The sequence below is a fragment of the Acinonyx jubatus genome, chromosome E1, assembly GCF_027475565.1.
Source record: "Acinonyx jubatus isolate Ajub_Pintada_27869175 chromosome E1, VMU_Ajub_asm_v1.0, whole genome shotgun sequence".
NCBI classification, from domain to species: Eukaryota; Metazoa; Chordata; class Mammalia; order Carnivora; family Felidae; genus Acinonyx; species Acinonyx jubatus.
In genome coordinates, this window is record NC_069397.1 from 55505749 (window position 1) to 55528613 (window position 22865).

Genomic DNA, 22865 nt, shown 5'->3' on the forward strand with positions numbered 1-22865 from the left:
GCTTCCAGCAGACTCTGTTCCCCTGCGCTTGGATTCCCCCGCCTCAAAATGATCTGTGGCCTTCACTACCTCCTCTGTCCTCCTCCTGCCCTGCCCTGCCGGAAGCTTCTGGACTGTTGCCTCCCCCGCCCCCACGTGGTTGGCATGTCCTCTGGGAAAGCAAATTTGCTTTTTTAGCCTAGGAAAACCTAATTAGGGGTTATTTGCAGATTTGCTGCAAATGGCATCGTATTATGTACCCTAAAGCCAAACAGTAATGATCTCTGAATTTCCCATAAGGCTTCTCTGCAGCAGCAAAGACGGCCAACGTTTCAGGCCGTCTTCTTCGTTCGAGTCAAGCATGAGTCCGTATCTGCCGGGCGCTTACTGTGTGTGGAGTCTCGGCCGGGGTTTCCGGAATGGGTGGAGAGGACACAGGGGGACGGGGGGTGGAGCCCTGTTCTCCAAGAGCAGCATGGGACCCTGCTGGGGAGGGGGATCCCGCACCTGGCCGGGGGCACAGCTGGAGAGTCATGACAGCAGGTCTCTGTTGGAAGTTCCAGCAGCTCACACCCCGCAGGGAGGGTCTGAATCCTGGCTGCTGACTGGGGCGGTGGCCCGGCAGCACGTCATGTGACTCCTCTGAGCCCCCGCTGTCCTCATCTGGCGGGGAGAGATAACAGCAGAGGGTTAACGTCTAGAGGACCTGGTGAGTGACGGGAGCAAACCCCAAACTTGATGGCTGTGGAAACGGTCTACAGACTCTAGATGCCCTAGTTTATGTCTTCAGTCTCAAGTACCCACCTGCCCACCTACCTGGGGGTCCCAGGAATGACTCAAATGCGGTGTGTCCTGGGTACACCCGAGCCCCCCATCTCCCCAGCCCTCCCGACCCAGGCCATGCCAGCCCCACTGTTTCCATTGCCCGGACCCCCAACCTTGGCGTCGGCCTTGACCCTTCTCCCTCTCACTTGTATCCAGTCCGTGAGCAAATTGTCTCCACCTTCAGAAGGTGCCCAGAATCCCACCTCTCCCCATGGCCGCCACCCGTGTCCCCGTCCCCCCACTGATTCCCAGCTCAGCAACCAGAGAGATTATTTTAAAATACCAATTCAGGGGTGCCTGGCTGGGTCATTCGGTAAAGCATGCGACTCTTGATCTCAAGGTCTTGAATTCAAGCTCCGTATTGGGCATGGAGCTAACCTAAAAAAAAAAATACCGGGGCGCCTGGGTGGCTCAGTCAGTTGAGCGTCCGACTTCGGATCAGGTCGTGATCTCACGGCTCGTGAGTTCAAGCCCCGCGTCGGGCTCTGGGCTGATGGCTCAGAGCCTGGAGCCTGTTTCCGATTCTGTGTCTCCCTCTCTCTCTGCCCCTCCCCCGTTCGTGCTCTGTCTCTCTCTGTCTCAAAAATAAATAAACATTAAAAAAAATTAAAAAAAAAAGAGAAACTCGAAAATGCTCCTAGATGCTGTTGACCACCTGTGTGCCAGCAAAGCCTGTGGCCTGAGCCAAGAGGCCTACGTGGGAGGGTGGGGAGCAGGGCAGGGGGCACGTAACCTGGGAAGACCACTTTGGGGGCTGCTTTTATTTATTTTTTATTTTTTTATTTTTTTTGGGGGGGGGCTGCTTTTAAAGGCATGCCTCAATCATGTCCCACCCTGTGCGGGCCCCCTCCCTAACAGGACAGCCTCCCTGTGGAGATCAGGGTGGGGGTGGGGGCGCTTGTCTGACCCCAGGGCTGGAGAGAGGCCGGGCTGGTGGGGAGGGACCGGCAGCTGGGTGACAAGGGCAGTCAGGCTTCCAGGGCGGAAACCTAGCAAATATGAGGATAAGTGTGAACAGTTCAACCATCCTAACAAAGACAGAGATTCTCAACATCCAACTGTATGCTGTTTGTAAGACAGGCAAGATACACCTGTACAGTAGGGTCTCCATGTGTCTTCAACAAAATATACACATGAGATATTAAAAAAAAAAAAAAATCCCCCAGGGGAAAGCCAGGCCTGGGGTGTGGGGGTGGGAGCTGGAGTCTGGCTCCTGTGTCCCCGAGGCCAGCTTTGCCACCCTGCTTTGCCCCGCTCATGGGGCACTGACCCCTTCCTCACGTGCTGAAACCACATGATGCCCGACTCCGGCTCTGTTCCCGTCAATAGTGGGGAGGTCATCCGTCTGTCTGTCTGTCTATTGCTCTAATATAAATCTATGTGGATGGATGTGTATGTGTATTTCTTGGTGCAAGAGAGAATGCTCTCTGCTCTTGCTTAGGAGGGGGCTAGAAGATCCTGGGTCAAGTTCAGAGCCCCCCCCCCCCCAGCATCAGGGGCTCTGGACGGGGGTGAAGGGGGCCAAAGACGTGGAGGAGGAGAGCGGTAAAGTTGCAGGGAAGGCTGGACACTTTCCGTTCCGTGTGGTATGTGTGAGAGGGGGACAGACAGGGAGGGAGCCAGCCGCAGAGAGAACGCGTCTCCCCGTCCACGACGCTCGTGTTTCTGGCCGAACGTGTCTGTCTCTCTCGGCCAGCGTGTCTGTGGGCACCTGTGGGCTGAGTCTCCGTGTTTTAAAAGGAAAGCGACCGGTTTCGTAATAAAATAACAACTCCCAGCAAGCACGCTGGCCAGCTGTGCGGGAATCGATACCCTGTTAATTGAATGCAACCCTCATAAATCATGGGAGGAACACGAAATTCAACCTCCTTCCCCAGGCGTCCAGGAGAGCTTGTTCAAGGGGCCAGGGAATGAGGGTGGCTCAGGGGCCGAGAGGAGGGGCTGGGGCCTCAAGGGGGCCTCTCTGGGGGTGTGGCCTGAAGCCAGCAGATGACTGGAGCCCAGCCAGCCTGGCCGGCCGAAGGGACAGATAAGTGGCATCTGTGTCCTGGCCCTGTGATGACTGGCTGTGGTGTTGGCTGCCTCTCTGGAGGGCGGGGGGGCACTGGGGCAGTGGCCGGGGGCTGGCCTGTCCACCTGTGCTCTGGTGGAGGGGTTGGCGGTCCGCCTGTGGGTGCAAGGTGAGGGGTGCTCAGGCAGGAGAGCCGGAATACCGTGGATCCTGGAGTATTGTCCCAGTGGCTCCCCGGGGCTGGGGAGTAGGGTGACCAGGGGCCCGGCTTGGCCTTCTTTCCCTTTGCAGGTAAGAAACGGTCGGCCGCATGCCTGTCGCTTCCTGGTTGTGCAGAAATCACACGGGCCCGTGTCCTGAGCTCCGGGCCTGCTTTCGTGTTTTGCAGACGCAGTGGGAAGGAGCAAGGGCTGGCAGAGAGGGCCACGGCCTGAGTCCCTGCCCTGTCCCCAGCCTGCATGCCACCTCAAGGACATCGTCGTTGTGATTTTGTCTTTTCCCGGTCAGTTTCCCCTCCATAAAGTAAGGGGCGAGGCCGGCAGGGCTCTGGGGTCCTCTCTGGCTAATTTGGGAATGCCGATTCCCAAACCCGGGCAGGCCCTCAGGGCCCTCGTGTGCCCACGAAGGCAGTGTGATGGGTTTGGGCACCCCGAGGGGGCGGCTCCACCAGGCAGGGCAGGTAAGAGCTCCTAGAGTGGGCGGGGGGGGGGGGGGGATGCATCTCTTAGCCCTTTTCCTTGGGGTAGGGGCGGCGGTGGCCTCCTCGGAAGCTTGCCCGCGGATCCTGGGACATGCTTTCCCCTTCCCACCTCTGCCCTGCCTGCTGTCTGCAGACTTTGTGTCTCAGGCTGGCTCAGGCCCCCTTGGGCCCCTTTGCTGGGAGAGGGAGGTCGGGGGCCTCTTCTAGTCAACACCAGCCTGGGGTGGCCCTCCGCCCTGAGGGCTGAGTTCTGGTGTCCAGTGGACTTTGATGGAGAGCTGGCTGAAGCAACAGTAATAATAGTTAATGAAGATAATAAATAATACCAGCAGCCTCTCTCTGTTGGGTACTTATTATGTACTTTGACTTGACCAGTGGCCCAGTGAGGAAGGTTCTATCCAGGTCTGTGATTCCCAGATGAGGGCCCCGGGCTCAGGCAAGGAAGGGCCTGGCCCAGATCGTAGACCTGGAGGGGGCGGTGCCCGGCCTGCGTTGTCTGCCCAGCCCTGTGGTCCTGAGACTACCACGTGACTGCCACATTTGGAGACAGGGGGCGGGATGTGAAAAGGTCCTGTGGTTCTTCGTGGAGTGTCTGCCCAGCTGGGAGGGATGGTAGGACCCAGCTGACCTGAGGGCCTGCTGGCCCTAAGAGCTTCCCTCTTTTCTGCCCCTGCCCGGCACCCACAGCTTACAGGTTGGGGCCGGAGAACCTCACCCGTCGTGGGGAGCCGCGGGGTCGGGCTCGGGAATAACGCGCTGCTACAGGGTTAAGTGCAAAGGGGGGGCAGGGGCATTGGGCAGAAACGGTCCTGAGGGTTCCACCCCAGGGATGTCACTCCCTAGATCATGGCCTTGGTCCTGACAGCCTGCCCCACCCCCACCCCCTGTGCCCACCCTTGAGCACAGACCCCTTGCCGGTGAACTGGTACCTGATTTTTCCACTTAATAGTTCCGTGGCCCTGAGCAAGTAACTCAGCCTTCCTGTGCCTTGGTTTCCTCCTCTGTACGATGGGACCGTTAGAAGGGATCCTGATGCCGTGGAGAGAATTGCCTGGGGCCCCCTCAGCAGGAAGCCCCTGCACAGACGTCCTGGTCCATCCCCCCCCTTTTTCTTTTGCACTTGGGAGCTTCCGAGGCCGTGGCTGTGGTCTGCGGTCTCGTGGCACCTACTTTCACTGTCGTTCTTTAAGAGAGCTTCCCAGGGAGAGAAGACTAATCATATATATATATATTATATATATATATATATATAACATATATATATATGTTTTTTAAATTTATTTTTGAGAGAGAGGGACAGAGCGTGAGCAGGGGAGGGGCAGAGAGAGACGGAAACAGAATCTGAGGCAGGCTCCAGGCTGTCAGCACAGAGCCCGACGCGGGGCTCGAACTCACAAACCACGAGATCACGACCTGAGCCGAAGTCGGACGCTCAGCCGACGGAGCCACCCAGGCGCCCCCAGACTAATCACATATTATTTGAAAATAAAAGTGCTGGGCGCCTGGGTGGCTCTGTCCGTCGAACGTCCGACTCTCGATTGCATCTCAGGTCATGATTCCAGGGTCACGGGATCGAGCCCCGCGTTGAGGCTCTGTGCTGAGGGTGGGGTCTGCTTGAGCTTCTCTCTCCCCCTGTCCCTCTCCCCCGCTCAGTCTCTCTCTTCTCCCTTAAATAAAATTAAACAAAGAAAATGAAAGTGCTGCCCACGTGCGAAGTCCAGGATAATGGCGGTGGCGTCACGTCTGAATTGTTAAATCGGACGGATGTCACCTGCACAGGTTAGAGCCCCTGCCAGTGATGCTGCCTGAGAAACGCTTCCCGTGCGAAAATCCTCCGAAACGTGAAGTGCTTTGCTCTGCGGTCAGACTTGCGATGCTTCCTTTGGGGGCCGGGGCGATTGCTGCGGATAGGGAAGAAAGGCGTCTCAGGCATTTATTGTGTTCGAGCGTCGCTGAGCACCTGATATCCTGGGCATCACCCTGTGAGGTAGTCGAGATTCTCCAGCTGTGGTAGGAGCTGGCCCCTGAGCTCAGAGAGGTTAGTGGAGAGAAAGTCTGGCAGCAGGGGCCCAGGAGAACCTGAACTCTCCTTTTGCGATGGACTAAAAACCATTTGCCCTCAGCTCTGTATTAGTGTCCTCGGGCTGCCACCAAAGAAATGACCACGAGCCGGATGGCTTAACACGACAAAAATTTTCTGTCTTGATTCTGGGGGCTGAAGTCTGAAATCTACGTATCAGCAGGGCCCCGTTCCTTCCTAAGCCTCCACGGGAGGATCCTTCCCCGCCTTTTCTAGTGCCTGGTGGCTCCTGGCAGTCCCTGGCTTGTGGCCGCGTCCCTCCGGCCTCTGTCTCCGCTGTCCCGTGGCGGCCTTCCCCTGAGTGTCTCCACATGGCTCTCTTATAAGGACACCAGGAGCGGAACTGAGGGCCAACCTGATTCCGCATGACCTCATCGTAACGAATGATGTCTGCAAAGACCCTATTTCCAAATAAGGTCACGTTCTGTGGTTCTGGGTGGATGTGAACTTGGTGGGGGGCGAGGGGGGGGACACGACTCAGCCCAGCACAGTGCTGGAGCCCTGGTCACATGACCCATGCTGGACAGTGCCCAGTCTCCATCCAGAAGCACGTTCCTGTCCTTGAGAACTCGGGACTCCGCTGGGGGTTTCTTCTTCCTCTATCTCCTTCTCCTCCTTTTTTTTTTTTTTTTTAACATTTTTTTAAGTTTATTTATTTTGAGAGAGAAAGAGTAAATGAAGGAGGAGGAGGAGAGAGAGAGAGAGAGAGAGAGAGAGAGAGAGAGAGAGAGAATCCCAAGCAGGCTCCACACCCTCAGTGCAGAGTCTGATGTGGGGCTCGAACTCACAAACCGTGAGATCATGACCTGAGCCAAAGTCGGATGTTCAACCGACTGAGCCACCCAGGTGTCCCCTCTTCTTTTTTTTAATTAAAAACAACTTTTGGAAGTAATCTCTGCATCCACTGTGGGGCTCAAACCTACAACCGCCAAGTCAAGGGTCAGACGCGCTACCGACTGAGACAGCCAGGCGCCCCAGGACTCCGCCGGGGGTCCAGCTGGTCACAACCACACCCCAGCATGTGAGGGGCTCAGAGGAGAGATCTGGCTCCCAAAGCCAGATCTCTGGATGGATAGAGCGGAGCCTTGAGGGAGAGGATCCTTCAGGAAGGCTTGAAGTGGGGTGAGGTCTCTTCCAAAGTCTCTGGGGACCTAGCAGGACCCCCGCTGGTCCCCTGACAGGGGTTGTTTGTGCTCTGGGGTCTCAGTTAGAAGTTGGAAGGGGTGCCCGGGAGCACCCCGCCTTGTGCTTGGCCGCCCACGCTGGGCACCGACCCTGGCCCAGCAGCTGCGAGCTCTGGGCCCTCCTCCCGGTGGCTGCCTCCTGCGGTCGGCTGAGTGTTCCTTCCGGGCGGAGGAATGTCTGTGCTGTCCCCACATGTCAGCGAGGAAAGCAGTCCCAGCGTGCTCACTCAGAGCTGATGCAGAACCCAACGGACGTCAGGGTCATGGAGTTCTTCCTCTGGCTTAAAGCAGACATCCTCCGTGGGTGCGTATCACCCCCAAGGGTGAAGCCTGCTTCTTGAGGGGGAAATTACCTTAGACGTCCCAATGGCCTGTGGCCCTCCCCTGGCCACCGTGTGTAAACGGAGCAGCAGCATGTCTGTGTTTTTCACTTTTCATGGAGGAGGGCGAGTAGGGGAAAATGTCTCCCAGGGCTCCCTCGGGAGTGATGATGAGACAAGACAGACAAGCGCTGGTCTGGCCCAAACCCCTTTGGCTGCAGCTTCGGCCACACCGCGGCCTGGGCAGGAACGGGTACACGTGCAGGGCTGATCTCCCGCAGAAGCAGACGTCCTTACTGCTCCGTATCCTCATTCCGGCCTCACGAGACTCCACCAGGGAGTGACTTTGTCTTCTCCATTAAAAAAAGAAAAAAAAAATTTTAATGTATATTTATTTTTGAGAGAGAGAGAGAGAGAGAGAGAGAGACAGAGCTCAAGCGGGGGAGGGGCAGAGAGAGAGGGAGACACAGAATCCGAAACAGGCTCCAGGCTCCGAGCCATCAGCACAGAGCCCGATGTGGGGCTCGAACACCTTGATTCCGGACTTCTGGCCTCCAGAGCTGCAAGAATACATTTGTGGTCATTTGTTTCAAAGGCCGCAGGAATCCGGTACAAATTCCATTAGTGTTTTTGTTTGTTTTTGAGGGAGTTGACGGGATTGTGTATGTATGTGTATGCACACACACACGTGTGCATGTGCACGTGTGTATGTGTGTGTGTGTGTGTGTGTGTTGAGGGCTCGTCTGCCCCTTCCTGCCACCTTCTTCCTTTCGTTGCCACCCTACCTCCGTGTCTGCCTGGCCCCCACCGGCCTCCCACGCCCTCCGTGGATGGGGCCACTGCTGTCCTCTCCTCTAGGAAGGCGGCCCCTGGGGGCGGGCAGCTGTCACCGCTGTGCCTCCCTGGGCGGACAGATCCCCCGAGAGGAGCCCAGGTTGGAAAAGTCCTCCTTCCTATAATTCCCATTTTGTGTGGCACTCAAGCCCCCGTCCTTGTAAAGGGATAAATGGAGCTCGAGCGGGGCCCTCAGAGCCAGAGGACGAGGTGCGAATCAGAGATCGGAATTAACGTGTTCGCGAAGGGCAGGCAACTTCTGGGGAAGGCCCACGCGCCGGCCGGCAGAGCGGGGCCACCTCGGCACGGGTCTTTGCAAGGAGACGCATCCTGCAGGTGATGCCTCATAAACTGCTCCGAGAGCCGAGCAGTAATCAACACCAGGAAATAAATTCTCCAAAAATAAAGGCGACGCGAGTATGGGTGGGGGGTGGAGGGCCGTGATGTTTGTGGCAGGCAATGTGTTTGAGATCCTGGGAACAATTCATGCCCAGGAGCCCAGCGATAATTTACTCGAGGCTTAATAGTTGGCAAGTCCCCAGGCGTCTTTGGGTGGAATTTATTTTGGCACGACGTAGCCCTCTGGGAGGAAATGGAGAAGCAGACTCGGGGCAGCCGGCCATGCCCGGGAAAGGGCTCCTGTCGCCTGGGGGTCCCGGGCCAGATCCTGTCCAGGCTCTGGAATAGAATTCCTCTGTCTGCTTCGGCCTCAGGCACCGCCCTCCAACACGCAGGGCACACGCATGTGGGGATGACCGGCCAGCGGGCCTGACACACCAAGTGGGGGCTTTCCCGTGTGGCGTGTGCGGTGGGTGGTTAGAGAGCCCCGGGGGCGGGGGAGGGCACACGCCTCCGTCTGCTGGCCCAGCGTGGTCCGTCTCCCTGTTTCGGTTCCTTGCAGGGCAGCGTCTGGGTCCCCAGGAGCACGGCAGGCCCACTGCCCCTGCTCACGTGCTGAGTCCCTCCCGGCAGGGCCACCGCGGCGAGCTGTGCCCGCTCACCCCTCGCTTCTCCCACCTAGGTTTCCCCCGGGGACCGGCCTCATGGAGCGGATCCAGGCCATCGCCCAGAACGTCTCAGACATCGCCGTGAAGGTGGACCAGATCCTGCGTCACAGCCTGATTCTCCACAGCAAGGGTGGGGGCCAGGGCACCCCTCTGCCTCCAGGGGGCCGGGGTACCGCACGGCCCTGACCGCTCCCCGCGGCATCTGTCCTGGCTCCTGCCTCGGGCTCTAAGTGGGGTGATTTGGGGTTCACCCTGCTGTGACCTGGCGTGAGGACAGAGGTCTTGGAGGCCCTCTGTGGCCCCTGCATTTCCCCTGATGTGGGGAGCAGCAGGCTGGGGGTCCCCCTCAAAGAGTTTTGAGTACATTTGGGTGGGTACGTGAGGTCTGCCTATCCAGACACGGGTCCATAGGCGTTCAAGCCAGCTCCTTACTGGTTCTGAAGCCGCTTTGGAGGGGGAGGGCTAGTGGCAGAGGGGGGAACCCGGGCTCGGGGGCCCTCTGGCAGGTGGCCTTTCAGGTGAGAAAACTCAGCGGAGGGAGGGCGGTGTGGGCTCCTCAGTGACCCCTTCCCACCGCAGACCGGGCCTCTCCAACACTTCACGGGGCCCCTCCGTACACCCGGGGCCTCAGCAAGCTGACCTTCCCTCCCTGCAGTGTCTGAAGGCCGGCGGGACCAGTGTGAGGCACCCAGTGACCCCAAGTTCCCCGACTGCTCGGGGAAGGTGGAGGTAAGGCCTGGGGCTGAGGGCGGGGGTAGAGGTGACCGGGGTGGGGGGCGGGGCAGGCTCCTCCTCAGGGGCTCTGCTCCAGACTAGTCCTGACGTTCTGCTTGTGGGGGCTTCTCTGCCCAGCCCCCTGACCCTGGCACCGGCTGGCAGAGGCCAGCCTCAGGGGGATGGCCTCTCCTCTTGGGCCACCTGCCTGGCCCACCAACCCAGGTTGCTCCCCACCCTGGCAACCAGCTGGGCTGAGAAAGCCCCCTACCCCACCAGCCCCACCTCTGGGGGCTCACCCCCAGGGGCCCGTGGCTGCATGAAGTCTGTCCATCTGGGGGGTGCAGTCCCTGGCGTAAAAGCCAGCTCGTCACTGGTTCTGAACTCCCTGAGAGGGTAGAGCAGAGGCACTGCAGACCCCCTCCTCGGTGACATGTGGGGATCACTGTGGGTGGGGCCTGCTCTGACTCCTGTCCCTGTGCCCTTGGAGTCTGCTCCTGACCTTGGCCTCAGCTGAATCCTGCTCCCCATGACCAGCCAAGCCCTGAGCTGCTATGTCTCCCACTGTTTGGCCTGGAGCTGTCCCTGAATGTGTCGTGACCTGGCCTTGTTCTCCCAGGGTCCTCCTCTTTCCGGGCCCGGGGGGCGGTGGTCCTGCTCGGCCTTCCCTGAGGTTCTCAGCAGCCAGGACACAGGGCTGGGTCGTGGGGCCCTGGTCTGGTTGTCTTCTCTGCTTCTGGCCCTTGCTGCTTCTTTAAGTGTGGCAGAGGTCCCGCCCTGAGGGTCCCCGAGGACATGCATGCCGAGAGCCTGCCGAGGGTGTGGGTGGGGCTGGTGCCAGCACCCTGGCCTGGGCTGGCCCTCTCCACAGTGGATGCGCGCCCGCTGGACCTCTGACCCGTGCTACGCCTTCTTCGGGGTGGACGGCACCGAGTGTTCCTTCCTCATCTACCTAAGCGAGGTCGAGTGGTTCTGCCCCCCGCTGCCTTGGAGGAATCAGACAGCCACCCAGATGGCCCCCAAGCCCCTCCCCAAAGTCCAGGTAGGCGTGGGAGGTGGGTAGGCCCGTGAGGGGCTGGTAGACAGGCCAGCTGGTCTCCTCAGATGGGGCGTCCTTAGGGTCAGCAGGAGGAACCCTGAGTGAGGCCAGCCAGCCGTGCCTGTCCTACCTTCTGGGGATGCTGCAAGGCGTGGCCTACTTGAGGGGCAAGCTGGGGCCCCGGAGGCACCCCCTAGATGGAAAAGAATAATAGTAACAATAGCTGTCGCTTCTGGAAGGCTTCCAGATGCTTTATATGTACTTAAACCTCCCAGCAGCCTTTATGCGACCACATTGAACAGATGGAGATTCTGAGTTTAGGGAGTGGCGTTAACTTGTTCAAGGCACCTCGTTACTCCAGCTCCACTGAAAGGTGGCCCGGACTTCCTACCATCCGAGTACCAGCTCTGACCACTACCCTCGCTGCCTCTGTGTCGCAGCTGAGACCCCTGGGAACTGTCACAGCTGCCCACCCCCAAAGGGCTTGGGACGGAAGGCTGGACTGAGACAGAAGGTTGGGCTGGGGGGTTAGTGTTGGTGGGTGAGACCAGGGCTCCCCGACTGTGGGGGCTCCTCGGCCTCTACAAAGGGCAGGAGAAGCTAGAGCAGGCCCCAGCCTCCCAGGGAGGGTGCGGGCCCCTGTCCCCAGGGGCAGCAGGTGACAGTGGTGGTGCAGCTGGGGGCTGAGGGCTGGAGGACCCAGATCTGGGCCCCCCCTCCAGGCAGTTTTCCGGAGCAACCTGTCCCACCTCCTGGAGCTGATGGGCAGTGGGAAGGAGTCTCTAATCTTCATGAAGAAACGGACCAAGCGGCTCACGGCCCAGTGGGCACTGGCCGCCCAGCGGCTGGCACAGAAGTTGGGAAGCGTCTGGAGGGACCAGAAGCAGGTACTGCTTCCCTGTGCATTCAGGGAGCTGAGCTCACAGAGCTTAGGAAATGAGCTTAGGGCCCCAGGTTTATAAGTAGGCACTGAGTCTGTCCTTGAAAAGGTTTTATTGAATTATTTAAATTTTAGCTGGGACAGGAGAGGCAGAGTCAGGATAGATGCATTTGGTGGCCCCGGCTCTTTTCACGTTTGGGGTAGAATGACAAGCCTTCTCTCACACTGCTTAGGGGTTCTGCCTTCTGTAGACATTTTGTGCTTTTCAGGCAGAAAAGTCATGGCATTTGCCTAGAATATTGAGAATAACGTAGCCTGTTTTGGGGAGATTTGTAGGTTCGTCCGTCCATCCATCCATCCATCCATCCATCCATCCATCCATCCGTCTACCTGTCCATCCATCCTTCCATCCATCCAACCACCCATCCATCATATATCCATCCATTCATCCATTTGTTCACCTGTCTGTCCGTCCATCCATCCATCCATCCATCCTTCCATCTATCCAACCATCCATCCATCCATCCATCCATCCGTCCAACCACCCATCCTATCATATATCTATCCATTCATCCATTTGTTCACCTGTCCGTCCATCCATCCATCCACCATTCTATCCACCCATCTGTCCATCTGTCCATCCGTCCATCTGTCTACTCATTTACCCATCCAACCGTCCATCCATCCATCCATTCGTCCATCTATCTGTCCAACCACCCATCTGTCATATATCCATCCATTCATCCATTTGTTCACCTGTCTGTCCATCCATCCATCCATCCATCCATCCATCCATCCACCCACCCACATATCCATCCAACCATCCAGCCAGCCAGCCAGCCACCCATCTGTCCATCCATCCATCATCTATCTGTCCATCCATCCATCCATCCAACCACCTATCCATCATCTATTCATCTGTGCACCCACCCACTGTCCCATCCACCCATCTATCTATCCATCCATCAATAAATATTTACCTGACTCTCACATCACCCTGTTTATTTCTTTCAGAGTCCCTATCATTTCATGAAATTATCTCTTGTCTGTGTTTACTGTTGTCTACTTCTTCCATCTGGAACGTAAGCACCTTGAGAGCCGGATGTGAACATCTTGTTCACTTTTATCCCCAGTGCCCAGTGCAGTCACTCTGCCTCTTGGTCCCCCTTCTGGTGCCAGAAAACACCTGCCCAGGCACAGCCTGGAGACAGCATCTGCTGCTGGCCAGGTCTCCCTGGGGGTGGCAGGGCAAGAGCTGCTGCTCCTCTGTGCTGACCCTGTGTCCTCCCTCCATGCTGACCCTGTGTCCTCCCTAGATCCTCGTTCACATTGGCTTCCTGACGGAGGAGTCTGGTGACGTGTTCAGCCCAAGGGTGCTGAAGGGCGGGCCTCTGGGGGAGATGGTGCAATGGGCAGACATCTTGGCCACTCTCTATGTCCTGGGCCATGGCCTGCGGATCACAGTGTCCCTGAAGGAGCTGCAGAGGTGAGTGCTGGGGAGGGGAGGGGAGGGGAGGACAGGGCAGGGCAGGGAAGGAAGGGGAACCTGTCCCCCGGGGGCCACTGCTCTGCCTGCAGTTCCCTGGGAGGTTCTTGGTATACTGTGGATAGTGACAGTACTAATTTCCTGCTCCTCTCCACGTTGGTTCCTGGTCATGTTTGGGATGCACCAAGGAAGTATATTTGCATAGTGCTGTTCAAAGGATCCTTTTCTCCATCTTGGGCCAACACGTGCCCTGGTGTTTGTACTCAGGGGCTGACAAATACCAGTTTGTGGAATTGAGCCATGTCATGTAGCTGGGGTCCTCTTTGCCTGCCGTCTTGGTGGGCTTGGTGGAGTCTTGGAGTTTTTCTTCTGGAATTGGGCTCCTTCTTGGGCCTATTCTGGGGTTGGGGGGCTGGCAAGACCTGGAGGGTGGTAAGGTGGGCTGCTAATGCCTCTCCTTCCCCAACGCTTGCCTTTCCAGGGTCCCCCTGATGCTCTTAGAGGTGGGAGATGGTGACGAGAGGGGGAAGGATTGTGTGTATGTGTGTGTGCATGCCTGTGTGCAAGTGTGATTAAGCTTAACTACTGCACCTGTGAGATATAGAAATACAGTTTTTCTTCATTTATTTATTAATGTTTATCATATAATATTTAACACATACAAAAATGTATGTAACAGATGTTAGGAAGTGCAAATATAGGGTGTCCTCCCGTGATTCTGCCAGAATTCCCCCAATATTCCCAGGGCACCTGGGTGACTCAGTCAGTTAAGGAACTGACTTTGGCTCAGGTCATGATCTCACGGTTCATGGGTTTGAGCCCCGCATTGTGGTCTGTGCTGACAGCTTGGAGCCTGGAGCCTGGAGCCTGCTTTGGATTCTGGGTCTCCCTCTCTCTTTCTGCCCCTCCCCCACTCATGTTTTCTCTCTCTCTGAAAAATAAAATAAAATATTAAAAAATGTTTAAGTATTAATTTAAAAGATTTTCTTTTAAATTAATATTTCTTTAATACTTAAAGAAATAAAGAAAACAAAAGAAAGAAAGAAAGAAAGAAAGAAAGAAAGAAAGAAAGAAAGAGAGAGGAAGGAAGGAAGGAAGGAAGGAAGGAAGGAAGGAAGGAAGGAAGGAATGAATATTCCCAGGACTCCTGTATCCACCTGGTGCCCCTTCTCTCCCTGATCCCTCTGCCTCCCCCCAGAGGAAACTTGCAACTTGGACTCTGTGTTTATCATTTCTTTGCTTTTAAAAAACAAATTAATTTTTTACATGGTCATGTATCCATAAACAGCATACGGTTTACTTTTCTTTTGCTTTGAGCTCTGTGCAAATGGCATCTACTGTATGTAACGTTTGAGACTTGCTTTCTTCACCCATTATTATGTTTCGATGATTCACCCATGTTGTATGAAGTAGCTCTATTTTTCTAATTTTCACTGCTATATTTCATTATGTGGATGGTCCTTAATTATTTATCAGTTTTTGCTGACTGGACATCTTTTTCCTGCTTTTGTAACTTATCTTGAATGATGCTATGATAGACACTCTTATACATGTCACCTGGGGAACCTGTGTCATGGTATAGACTGAGTTTCTCTTTGGGATGGACTAAGGTGCACAATCATTGGGACTAATGGTGTGAAATAATGCCAGCTGTTTTCCAAAGTGATGGCACCGATTTCACCCAACCAACTGGAGGTTCTCAGTGGCCGTGTTCTCACCCACACCTAGTGTAATCACTTCCTAACTGAGGGTGGTGTCGAGTGGTATCATGATATTTTGTTATGTTCTTAACTTGCATTTCCGTGACAACTAACGAGGCTGAGCATTCTGTCATAAGTTGGTCCTTCTTTCCCCTTGATGAAATGCCCACACACGTTATTTGCTCACCTTTCTGCTGGGTTGTTTATCTTTTCCTTATTGAGTTGTCAGAGTTCTTTGTATATTGTGGGTATAAATCCTGTGTGAGTTATATTTGTTTAAAAATCTTCTCCAAATTTGTGGCTTGTCTCTGTCATTTTTTCTTTTTTTCCCCCCAAGGAACAGAAAGCCTTAATTTAATGTAATCAAAAGCATCGATCTTTTTTCTCTTTATGGTTAGGGATTTATGGTTGGATTTTTTCTTCCTCTTTCTCATTGGTATTTGGATGAGACTGTTCTAACTTGGCCCCAGGGCATGACTAAGGAAGGCCTCAGAGTTGTTGCTACACGTCGGCTTTCCTTCATCAGCCTATTAACTTACTCTGAGGTGGTTTTCAAGCTAACGTGTGATTCCTGTCCAGAACTTGCCCGCCATCTTGATGGTCTATTGGTTCTGGATGTCTCTGATCAGCACTTTGTCCTGGCCACAAATGCTGATGCTCTATAGCACAGGAGCATTGGAGAACGGAGGATACTGGCGGGGACAAAGCCATAGACAATCTTAGGTCAGCGTGGTTTGGGCAGCTACTCATCCTCTCAGTTTTCCCCTGAACTTGGAGTCTGCCAGTAACTCGAGTAGGGCTCTGTGTGACCTTGATCGGAGGGTGGTACTAGGACCAGCTCTACGGATGGAGGATTATGGGGAGAAGGAGGCTGATACCAGGTTGTGCTGGGAGGCCAATAAATGACCTAGTGGCTTGAAGGTTTTTATTCCTGTGGCTTGTGATTCACTGCTGGAGTCACTGTTTTAGACTGATGCACTTGTCTGCAGTAGGCCTAGGGAAGGTGAAGTGTCTTCAGAGAGGAACAGTACCTATAGGGTTCACTTTGAAGGGGGAGAAAGAAGATGACAGGGACTAATGAAGGGGCTGTATGGGGTGGCAGCACTGGGAAACACAATCCCAGGTTGGGGGCAGCAGGTTCTGGGGGAGGAGTTGTCACCTGGGAGGAGCACATCCCCTACCCCTCAACCCCCCTACCCCCAGCCCCTGCCAAAATCTGGCAGGAGGTCAGTCACCAGAGTGGGAAGGAACTGGTCAGGGAGCTGTCCCCGAGTGCTGGTGCTGAACCTGCAGACTAGCTACTCAGCACTGGGAGAGGGAACCAGCATGTCCCTCACTCTGACTCTCACCCTGGTGGCACTTTGTTGTCAGACCAAGCTGTTCACATTGTGCAGGGCTCTTCAGAGCTGAGTGTGCCCACTCACCACCCGCCAGCACACACTGCTGCTCACCTCCAGCTCCCTCTGAACAGAGGACTCAGATGCATCAACACTGTGGAGCAAAATGCTGCTAATGTTTTTGCAAATGATGAAAAGAGGCATCTTTGCCTGGCCTGGAAGCTTCCTGCAGGAAAGCCAGATAGGGTGGGGGTGAGGTGAAGAAAAGAGAAAAGGGAGCCTGTGTCTGCAAAGTCAAAGAAGTCTTGGGCAGTTTGTGGATGGCACAAGCAGGGGTTGTGGTTAGCCACAAGCCAGACCTGCCTTGGGCAGAGCAGCAAGCAAGGGTCTAGGGGCCCTTGTCCCCTCGGTCATCAGAGACCCTAAGATACAGTGGGAAGAATCCAGGGGGTGAGGGCTATCCGGACCCCTCATCCCAGGCTCTGCCACACACAAAGTCCCCTGTGAGTGTGAAGCATCCTATCAGCATTACTGACACCTTGACCTGCCTCAAGGTTAGATGAATTCACGTTTATCAGATGGGGTTCAGCTTGATTCCTCCCTGCATCTTCTGGGGCCAGAGACATAAGAACTTCCTTCCTTTACTGCTCCCTGAGGGAATGGGCAGGCCTCTCCCAGGCATTTGTGACAGCCTATCAACCACCCTGAGCGAATCATCCCCCCAGGGGAGAGAAGGTATTTGACAAGTCTGCGTAAGAGATAGGAATTTACCTCAGTTACTCTGCTTCTCAACCTGGGCTGAGGTGTCTTCTCATTCAACCTTCACCCTGAGTCCTTACCTGCCCAGAGCACTTCCTCCTCTGGCCACCTCTTGGGCCTGGCACTGAGCCTGTAGTTATTGCCATTGCTTATCCCAGGGCCAGCGCGGTGCAGGTGGGGTTCACTGCACTCAGGAGGCCTTGAAAGTGAGGCGCTTGTGTAAGGTACCAAGGTCTGAAATACCTCCTACTGCCAGCTCGTTCACTACATGCGTGCACCCACATGATGCCCACGTGTGCCCATGCATGCGTGCCCCAGCGCATAACCGTATATGCATGCCCATGTGCGTGTGTGTGCACATGCGTGCGGCCCCTGTGCATACCTCATGCATGCACACGTACATGTCTATCCCTACACATACCCACACACAGGCAAACACATGTGCAAGCACACACACACACACACACACACACACACACACTCACATGCCCCACAGGCACTCCATATCTTCCTGCCAACACATCCCCTTCTGCCAGGCTCCTGTGGATCTGAAATTCCCAGGAACAGGGGCTCCAGGGAAAGGTTGCTCCATTCCTGATTTGCAGTTTGTTAAATGGCCAGGCCCGAGGCTGTGCCCAGATAGCTCTGTCCTCGGTCCCCCGTGGGAGGTAGGTGTGAGCAGAAGCTCTTGCTCAGGGCAGAGTTGTGTCAACAGCCCAGACACCTCAGGGAACAGTCTCATGAAGGGGTTTTCTAAATCTGTTATCAGAAACAATTCCAAAACAGCTAAAGGAATAAAAAAAAAAAAAACTATCATCTCCAGGAGACATAATCCGGTTATGTCTACAAAATTAACAGCATCAGCTATGGTCGGAATACATCTCAGGTGGGGATTCTTACCCTCCACCCGCCCCCTGGCCCTGTCACCGTCTGCAAACATACTAACATTTGGGCCCCACTCTTGGTGTCTCTATTTAATCAGTCTGGGGTGGGTGTCATTATTATATTTCCCAAGCTCCCCAGATGATCTAATGAGGAGTGAAGGTCGAGAAATGGAAACATTGAGGCTGTGGTTTTTGTAAGCCTCCCCTGGAGCCCCCCACCCCCACAGTCTGGGCTGCTGTGGGATTAGGACTTTGTAGAATGTGCGAGCCGGCCTTCATGACTTGTTCACGAGAACTGCCCTCTGTGTCTCCAGTGTACATCCCGAGGGCCTGGATTCCTCCCCAGAGCACCCACGCTATGCTTGGTGGCAGGGGTGGGCCAAGGAGGCATCCCTTGGAAGTGGCCCAGACAGTGGGGCCTGTCACGCCTCCAGGTGGGAGCCTGCTGACCTGGCAGGTACTGTGCCCTCTCTTGGATATACTTTTCTCCTGTGACAGATGCAGGCCAGGGCTGTGAGCTCCTGAAGCTCATTCTGCCAAGACCACCCAACGCTACCTAAATGCAGGCCTTTCCTTCCGGCGGGGACGTAGACACAACTGCGTATTTGCCGTGACAAAGCCCCACAGACTGAGTGGCTTCGACAACGGCAAGCTGTTGTTTCTCAGTTCTGGAGAGGTCCTAGATCAAGATGTGAACAGGGCTGTTCCTTCTGAGGCTGTGAGGGAGAATCTGTCACAGACCTGTCCCGGGGCCACTGGCGGTTTGCTGGGGATCTCTGGCGCTCATTGGCTGGTGAAGCGTCACCCCGAGCTCTGCTTTCATTTTCATGTGGCCTTTTCTCTGTATGTCTGTGTCCAAATCTCTCCCTCTTACATGGACACCATTCCTGTTGGATTAGGACCCATCCTAATGGCCTTATTTCAACTTGACTACCTCTTCAAAGGCCCTGTCTCCAAATAAAGGCACATTCCGAGTTAGTAGGGATTAGAAGGCCAGCATGAATTTTGGGGGGACACGGTGCAACTCATAACAAGACGGTGAGCACTTGAGCCTGGCAAGGGGTCAGGGGCAGAGATCCAATTGAATGCACTCACGGCGTTGCTGTGGGTCCTGAGAATCATCCGGGAGGGAGCCATTCCCTGCAGGCAGCACCAGGTTGACTTGAAAATAGGTCAGGGAGATGTGAAGGCAATCCGGATCCTGAGCCACAGCTCGGCTCCTGTGGCAGAAACGTCTCCCCGGTCTGGCTAAAGGGCCGGTGTGGGGAAGGCAGTGGGACGAAGATGCCGCTTGGACCGTTACCGTGGTTCGCTCACAGATGTTCGTGGCAGATGTCTTGGCCACTGACTGAGCAGCAAGGCTGGACGGATGAGCCGCCTTTCTCTGCTTCTCACGTTTTGGTGTTTTAATTAACCAGCTCACTGGAGTGATGTTTGGGGGCAATGCACAGAGTCCACATCTGGCTTTGCTGCTGGTGTGGGGGCAAGAACAGTGCGCCCAGCAGCGCACGCTCGCACGGCCCTGGCCACGCCCACCGCGCACCAGGGAAGGAGAGGCGGGCCCAGAGCCTCCAGTTGGCCACGCCCCGACTCATCCCCGTGAATGCCCCGTGCACAGTGCGCATTTTATTTATTTATTTATTTATTTATTTATTTATTTATTGTTTATTTATTTTCGAGAGAGAGAGTGTGCAAACAAGCAAACAAGCAGGGGAGGGGCCGAGAGGGAGAAAGAGAGAAGGAGACACAATCCAGAAGCAGGCTCCAGGCCGGAGCCCGACACAGGGCTGGAACCCACCAACCGTGAGCTCATGACCTGAGCCGAAGTTGGCCGCTTAACCGACGGAGCCACCCAGGCGCCCCATATTTTATTTATTTCCTTATTTAAGTTTATTTATTTACTTTGAGAGTGAGAGCGAGGGAGCAGGGGAGGGGCAGAGAGAGGGGAAGAGAGGTTCCCAAGCAGGCTCTGCACCGAAAGTGCAGAGCCCGACGCAGGGATCCACGCGGGGCTGGAACCCACCAACCGTGGGATCATGACTTGAGCCTAGATCAGGAGTCCCACGCTCAACCGACTGAGCCACCCAGGCGCCCCCACAGTGGGCATTTTAAATTAAGCCTTTCCCTGCTTGCCTGCCCAGAATCGGCGGTGCTCATTAATTTTATTTGCATAATTTCAAGCACCATTAATAGTACATGGCATGGGAAAAATTGCTGAGCTCTTCCTCCATCCATGAGTGAAATCGGGTTTAGTAGAAAATTAGTTGACTTAACTGGCAAATGATGAAAGCTTGAGAGGAGAATGTTTAAATAAGGAGGACAGGAAGTGAAAACTCTCGGCCGTCAAGCAGGGGGACCCCGTGGAAATCAGTCTCCTGGCCTTTTTGTTGGAGCAGCGTTGTTCCAGGGAAATACCGGGGAGGATCCCCAGAGAAGGAGGGAGGCGGGGGCCACATCTCGGCCCCCCTCGCACAGCCCAACGCTCTGGGAGCCAGGTGAGGCAGGCCTCAGGGCGTGACTGGCCGTGACTGGCTCAGACTGGCCTGAACTAGGCCGAACTAGCCTGCTCAAAGCAGCCACCGGGTGGAGGGTTCTACCGTCCCCTGCCAAGTGATGGGAGGAAAGGCCTGAGCACAAAACCTTAAGGAACAGTAACAGCGAAAGTCCTCTTGGAGAAAGACGTGCTGCCAGAGGAGACTGAGGTGTGGCCGGGAGGGTCCGGAGCCATGGGCACCAATAGAGAAAGAAGATGCTTCTAGAAGGAGGGTGTGGCCAGTGATGTGAGATGCTCACCGAAAGTGAGAAGGAGACTGAATTTGGCCGCGTGGCCGTCCTTGTTGACCCTACAAAGACCCAGGTGGTTGAGTTGCGGGGATGAACGGCAGACGTGGGTGGGTTGGAGGAGGAGGGGGCTGGTGAGGAAGCAGACATGAAGCCTCTTGGAGGAGCCTCGCTGCGAGGGGAGGAGAGGCCAGGAGGCAGGCGACAGCAGAAACGCAGCTTCCCCGGGGGCTGCCAAGACAAAGTGTTGTGAAACTGGGTGACTTACTGTCTCATGGTGGTGGAGGCCACGGCGCCCCGGTTGTGGAAGTCCCGGGGCCAGTGGGCTGGCTCCTTCCGAGGCTGTGAGAAGCTGCGTCGGGACTCGGCCACCTTCTGGTGGCCTCAGGTGTGCCTCAGCTCGCAGGTGACCGTCTCCTCCTGTGCCTTCACGCCGCCTTCCCCGCCGTGTGTGTCTGTCTCTGTGTCCAAGTTCTCATGTCGAATTAGGGCCCAACCCTAACGTCCCTCCCTCAATCATCCGCAAAGACCCTGTTTGCAAATGAGGTCACATTCCTGGGTATCGGGGAGGGGGGGGGTTAGGACTTCAACACCTTTTGGGGGAACACGATTCACCCCGTAACGGGAGGTCTGCTCGCTTACCTCTCGAGGTGGGAGAGCATAGGCACGTTTAAGTGCTCGTGCGACGGAGGCCAAAAAGGGAGCAGTTGAAGACACAGGATAGGGAGAGTGTGGTGCCTGGTGGCCCCCCGGGGATGGCCCCCCGAGGAAGGGGGAGAGAGCAGGAGGTGGCAGGGGGTGAGGTGGAGGGCAGGAAACGTGAGGACAGCGGACAAGACAGACACACCCCAGGGCTCCACACGGATTTGCGGCGTGTTATCCCCGGGGGGGGGGGGGTGGGGGTGGGGACAGATTTGAACCAAAGGTGGCAAAATGTGACGACTTGACAAGGCTGGGAAGTGGGAATAGAAGGATTTGTCGTATCGTTATATTATTTTCTAGAATCTTCCAGATGCTTGAGACATTTTATAACGTATAAAGTACGTAAATTAGAAACGGGAAGGGCGAGCCCATCTGGCATCTGTTTGGCACTTATCGGACTCCTGTAAACGGTGGCTGTTTCTCTTTGCTGCCCGTTCCTCGCGGAGGCTTGAGAGGCAGACGATTAATCTCTGCTAAAGAAACTCCATCCACTCTCCCCTCTCCTGTTTCCTTCCCTTTCCTTGGATTCCAACGAGGCATTTTAATCTCCGGTGCGGTGGGATGGGGTCAGTGCCGCTGAGCGCCATGCAAGGTGGGGGACCTCTGCCGCGGAGCCCTGAGCTGCGCTGGCCTCCGCCCTGCATCCTTCCTCAGGGTCCAGGAGAGACGGTTGCTTACAAGGGCCGCCCGCGCCTCCTGCTCCGTGCTGCACTGAGCCACAGGGAGTGGGAGTCTGTTTCTTACGAATCTGACCAACTCTCGACACGGGCTGATAAACCAGACCGCACGCATGCAGCGGCTGAGTCACCTTTCCCAGCTCCGGCCTGGTCCCCGCTGGGCCAGAGGGCCGCAAAGGAGGAGACCTTGAAAGGAAATTGTAGGCTCTCAGGCAAGGTCTGTGCAACCCTGGTGGGGTGGGCAGGGCCACGGGGAGTGAGGTGAGAAATGAGGCAGAGGCTGCCTCCTGAGGCTCGTGAACAAGGTGAACAAGGCGAGATTTGTTCCTGGGAGGAAGCCTAGCCTGGGGGCCCCGGGTGCTCGTAAAGGGAGGTGGGGTCCAGTGTCCTCTCCATACCAAGTACAGAGACAGAGGAGATCTTGTCATGTGGCGGCTGGAGAGCGAGTAGGTGGGCAGTGGAGGCTGAAGCCCCCACCGAATGGAGGAAACCCCGCTGCTCCGGCCTCAGAACCGGGGCTCGGCCGGCCTGGGACTCGTTTATTCCCGCAGAAGCCGGCAGAAGTGTAGTGTGGTACAAATGACCCCCTGTGGTCCTTCCAGCTTTCTCTGAGCTCCTAAAGGAGCTTAGGTGAAAGGGAGGCCTTTTCCTGGGAGCCGGACTCGTCTTTCCCAAGCTATTCCCCAGTGACCCAGGGCCCCTAGCCGTGCACGTGCAGCGCCCCGGGACCTCGTCTCTCCTTCAACCCACGTCTCCCACGGGGTTTGTGCTAACCGTGTTGAGAACAGCGGCTTACCCATCTTGTGCCCTCAAGGCCCCCGAGAAAGCTTTGTGGAACAGGATAGGATCGTGAGAGCCCCTGGCACACAAGACTCACCCGGGGACCAGGAACCCAACATCCCAAAGCCCGGCCCCACCCCGGAGTGATGAGGCAGCCCCTCTGGGCCTGGGCATCCGGGAATCTCA

The 22865-nt window shown here is 55.8% G+C and overlaps 1 protein-coding gene across 3 annotated transcripts in view; it reads left to right on the forward strand.

Annotated features, from left to right (window-relative positions):
* Nucleotides 1-22865, forward strand: part of MGAT5B (alpha-1,6-mannosylglycoprotein 6-beta-N-acetylglucosaminyltransferase B) — a 70120-nt gene that overhangs the window by 15327 nt on the left and 31928 nt on the right. For all 3 annotated transcript variants that reach the window (XM_053212030.1, XM_053212029.1, XM_027052183.2), the window contains 5 exons: nucleotides 8955-9070; nucleotides 9596-9669; nucleotides 10526-10696; nucleotides 11416-11580; nucleotides 12890-13059. In XM_053212030.1, the coding sequence (XP_053068005.1) occupies nucleotides 8955-9070; nucleotides 9596-9669; nucleotides 10526-10696; nucleotides 11416-11580; nucleotides 12890-13059 (696 nt within the window). The remainder of the gene's footprint in view (nucleotides 1-8954; nucleotides 9071-9595; nucleotides 9670-10525; nucleotides 10697-11415; nucleotides 11581-12889; nucleotides 13060-22865) is intronic.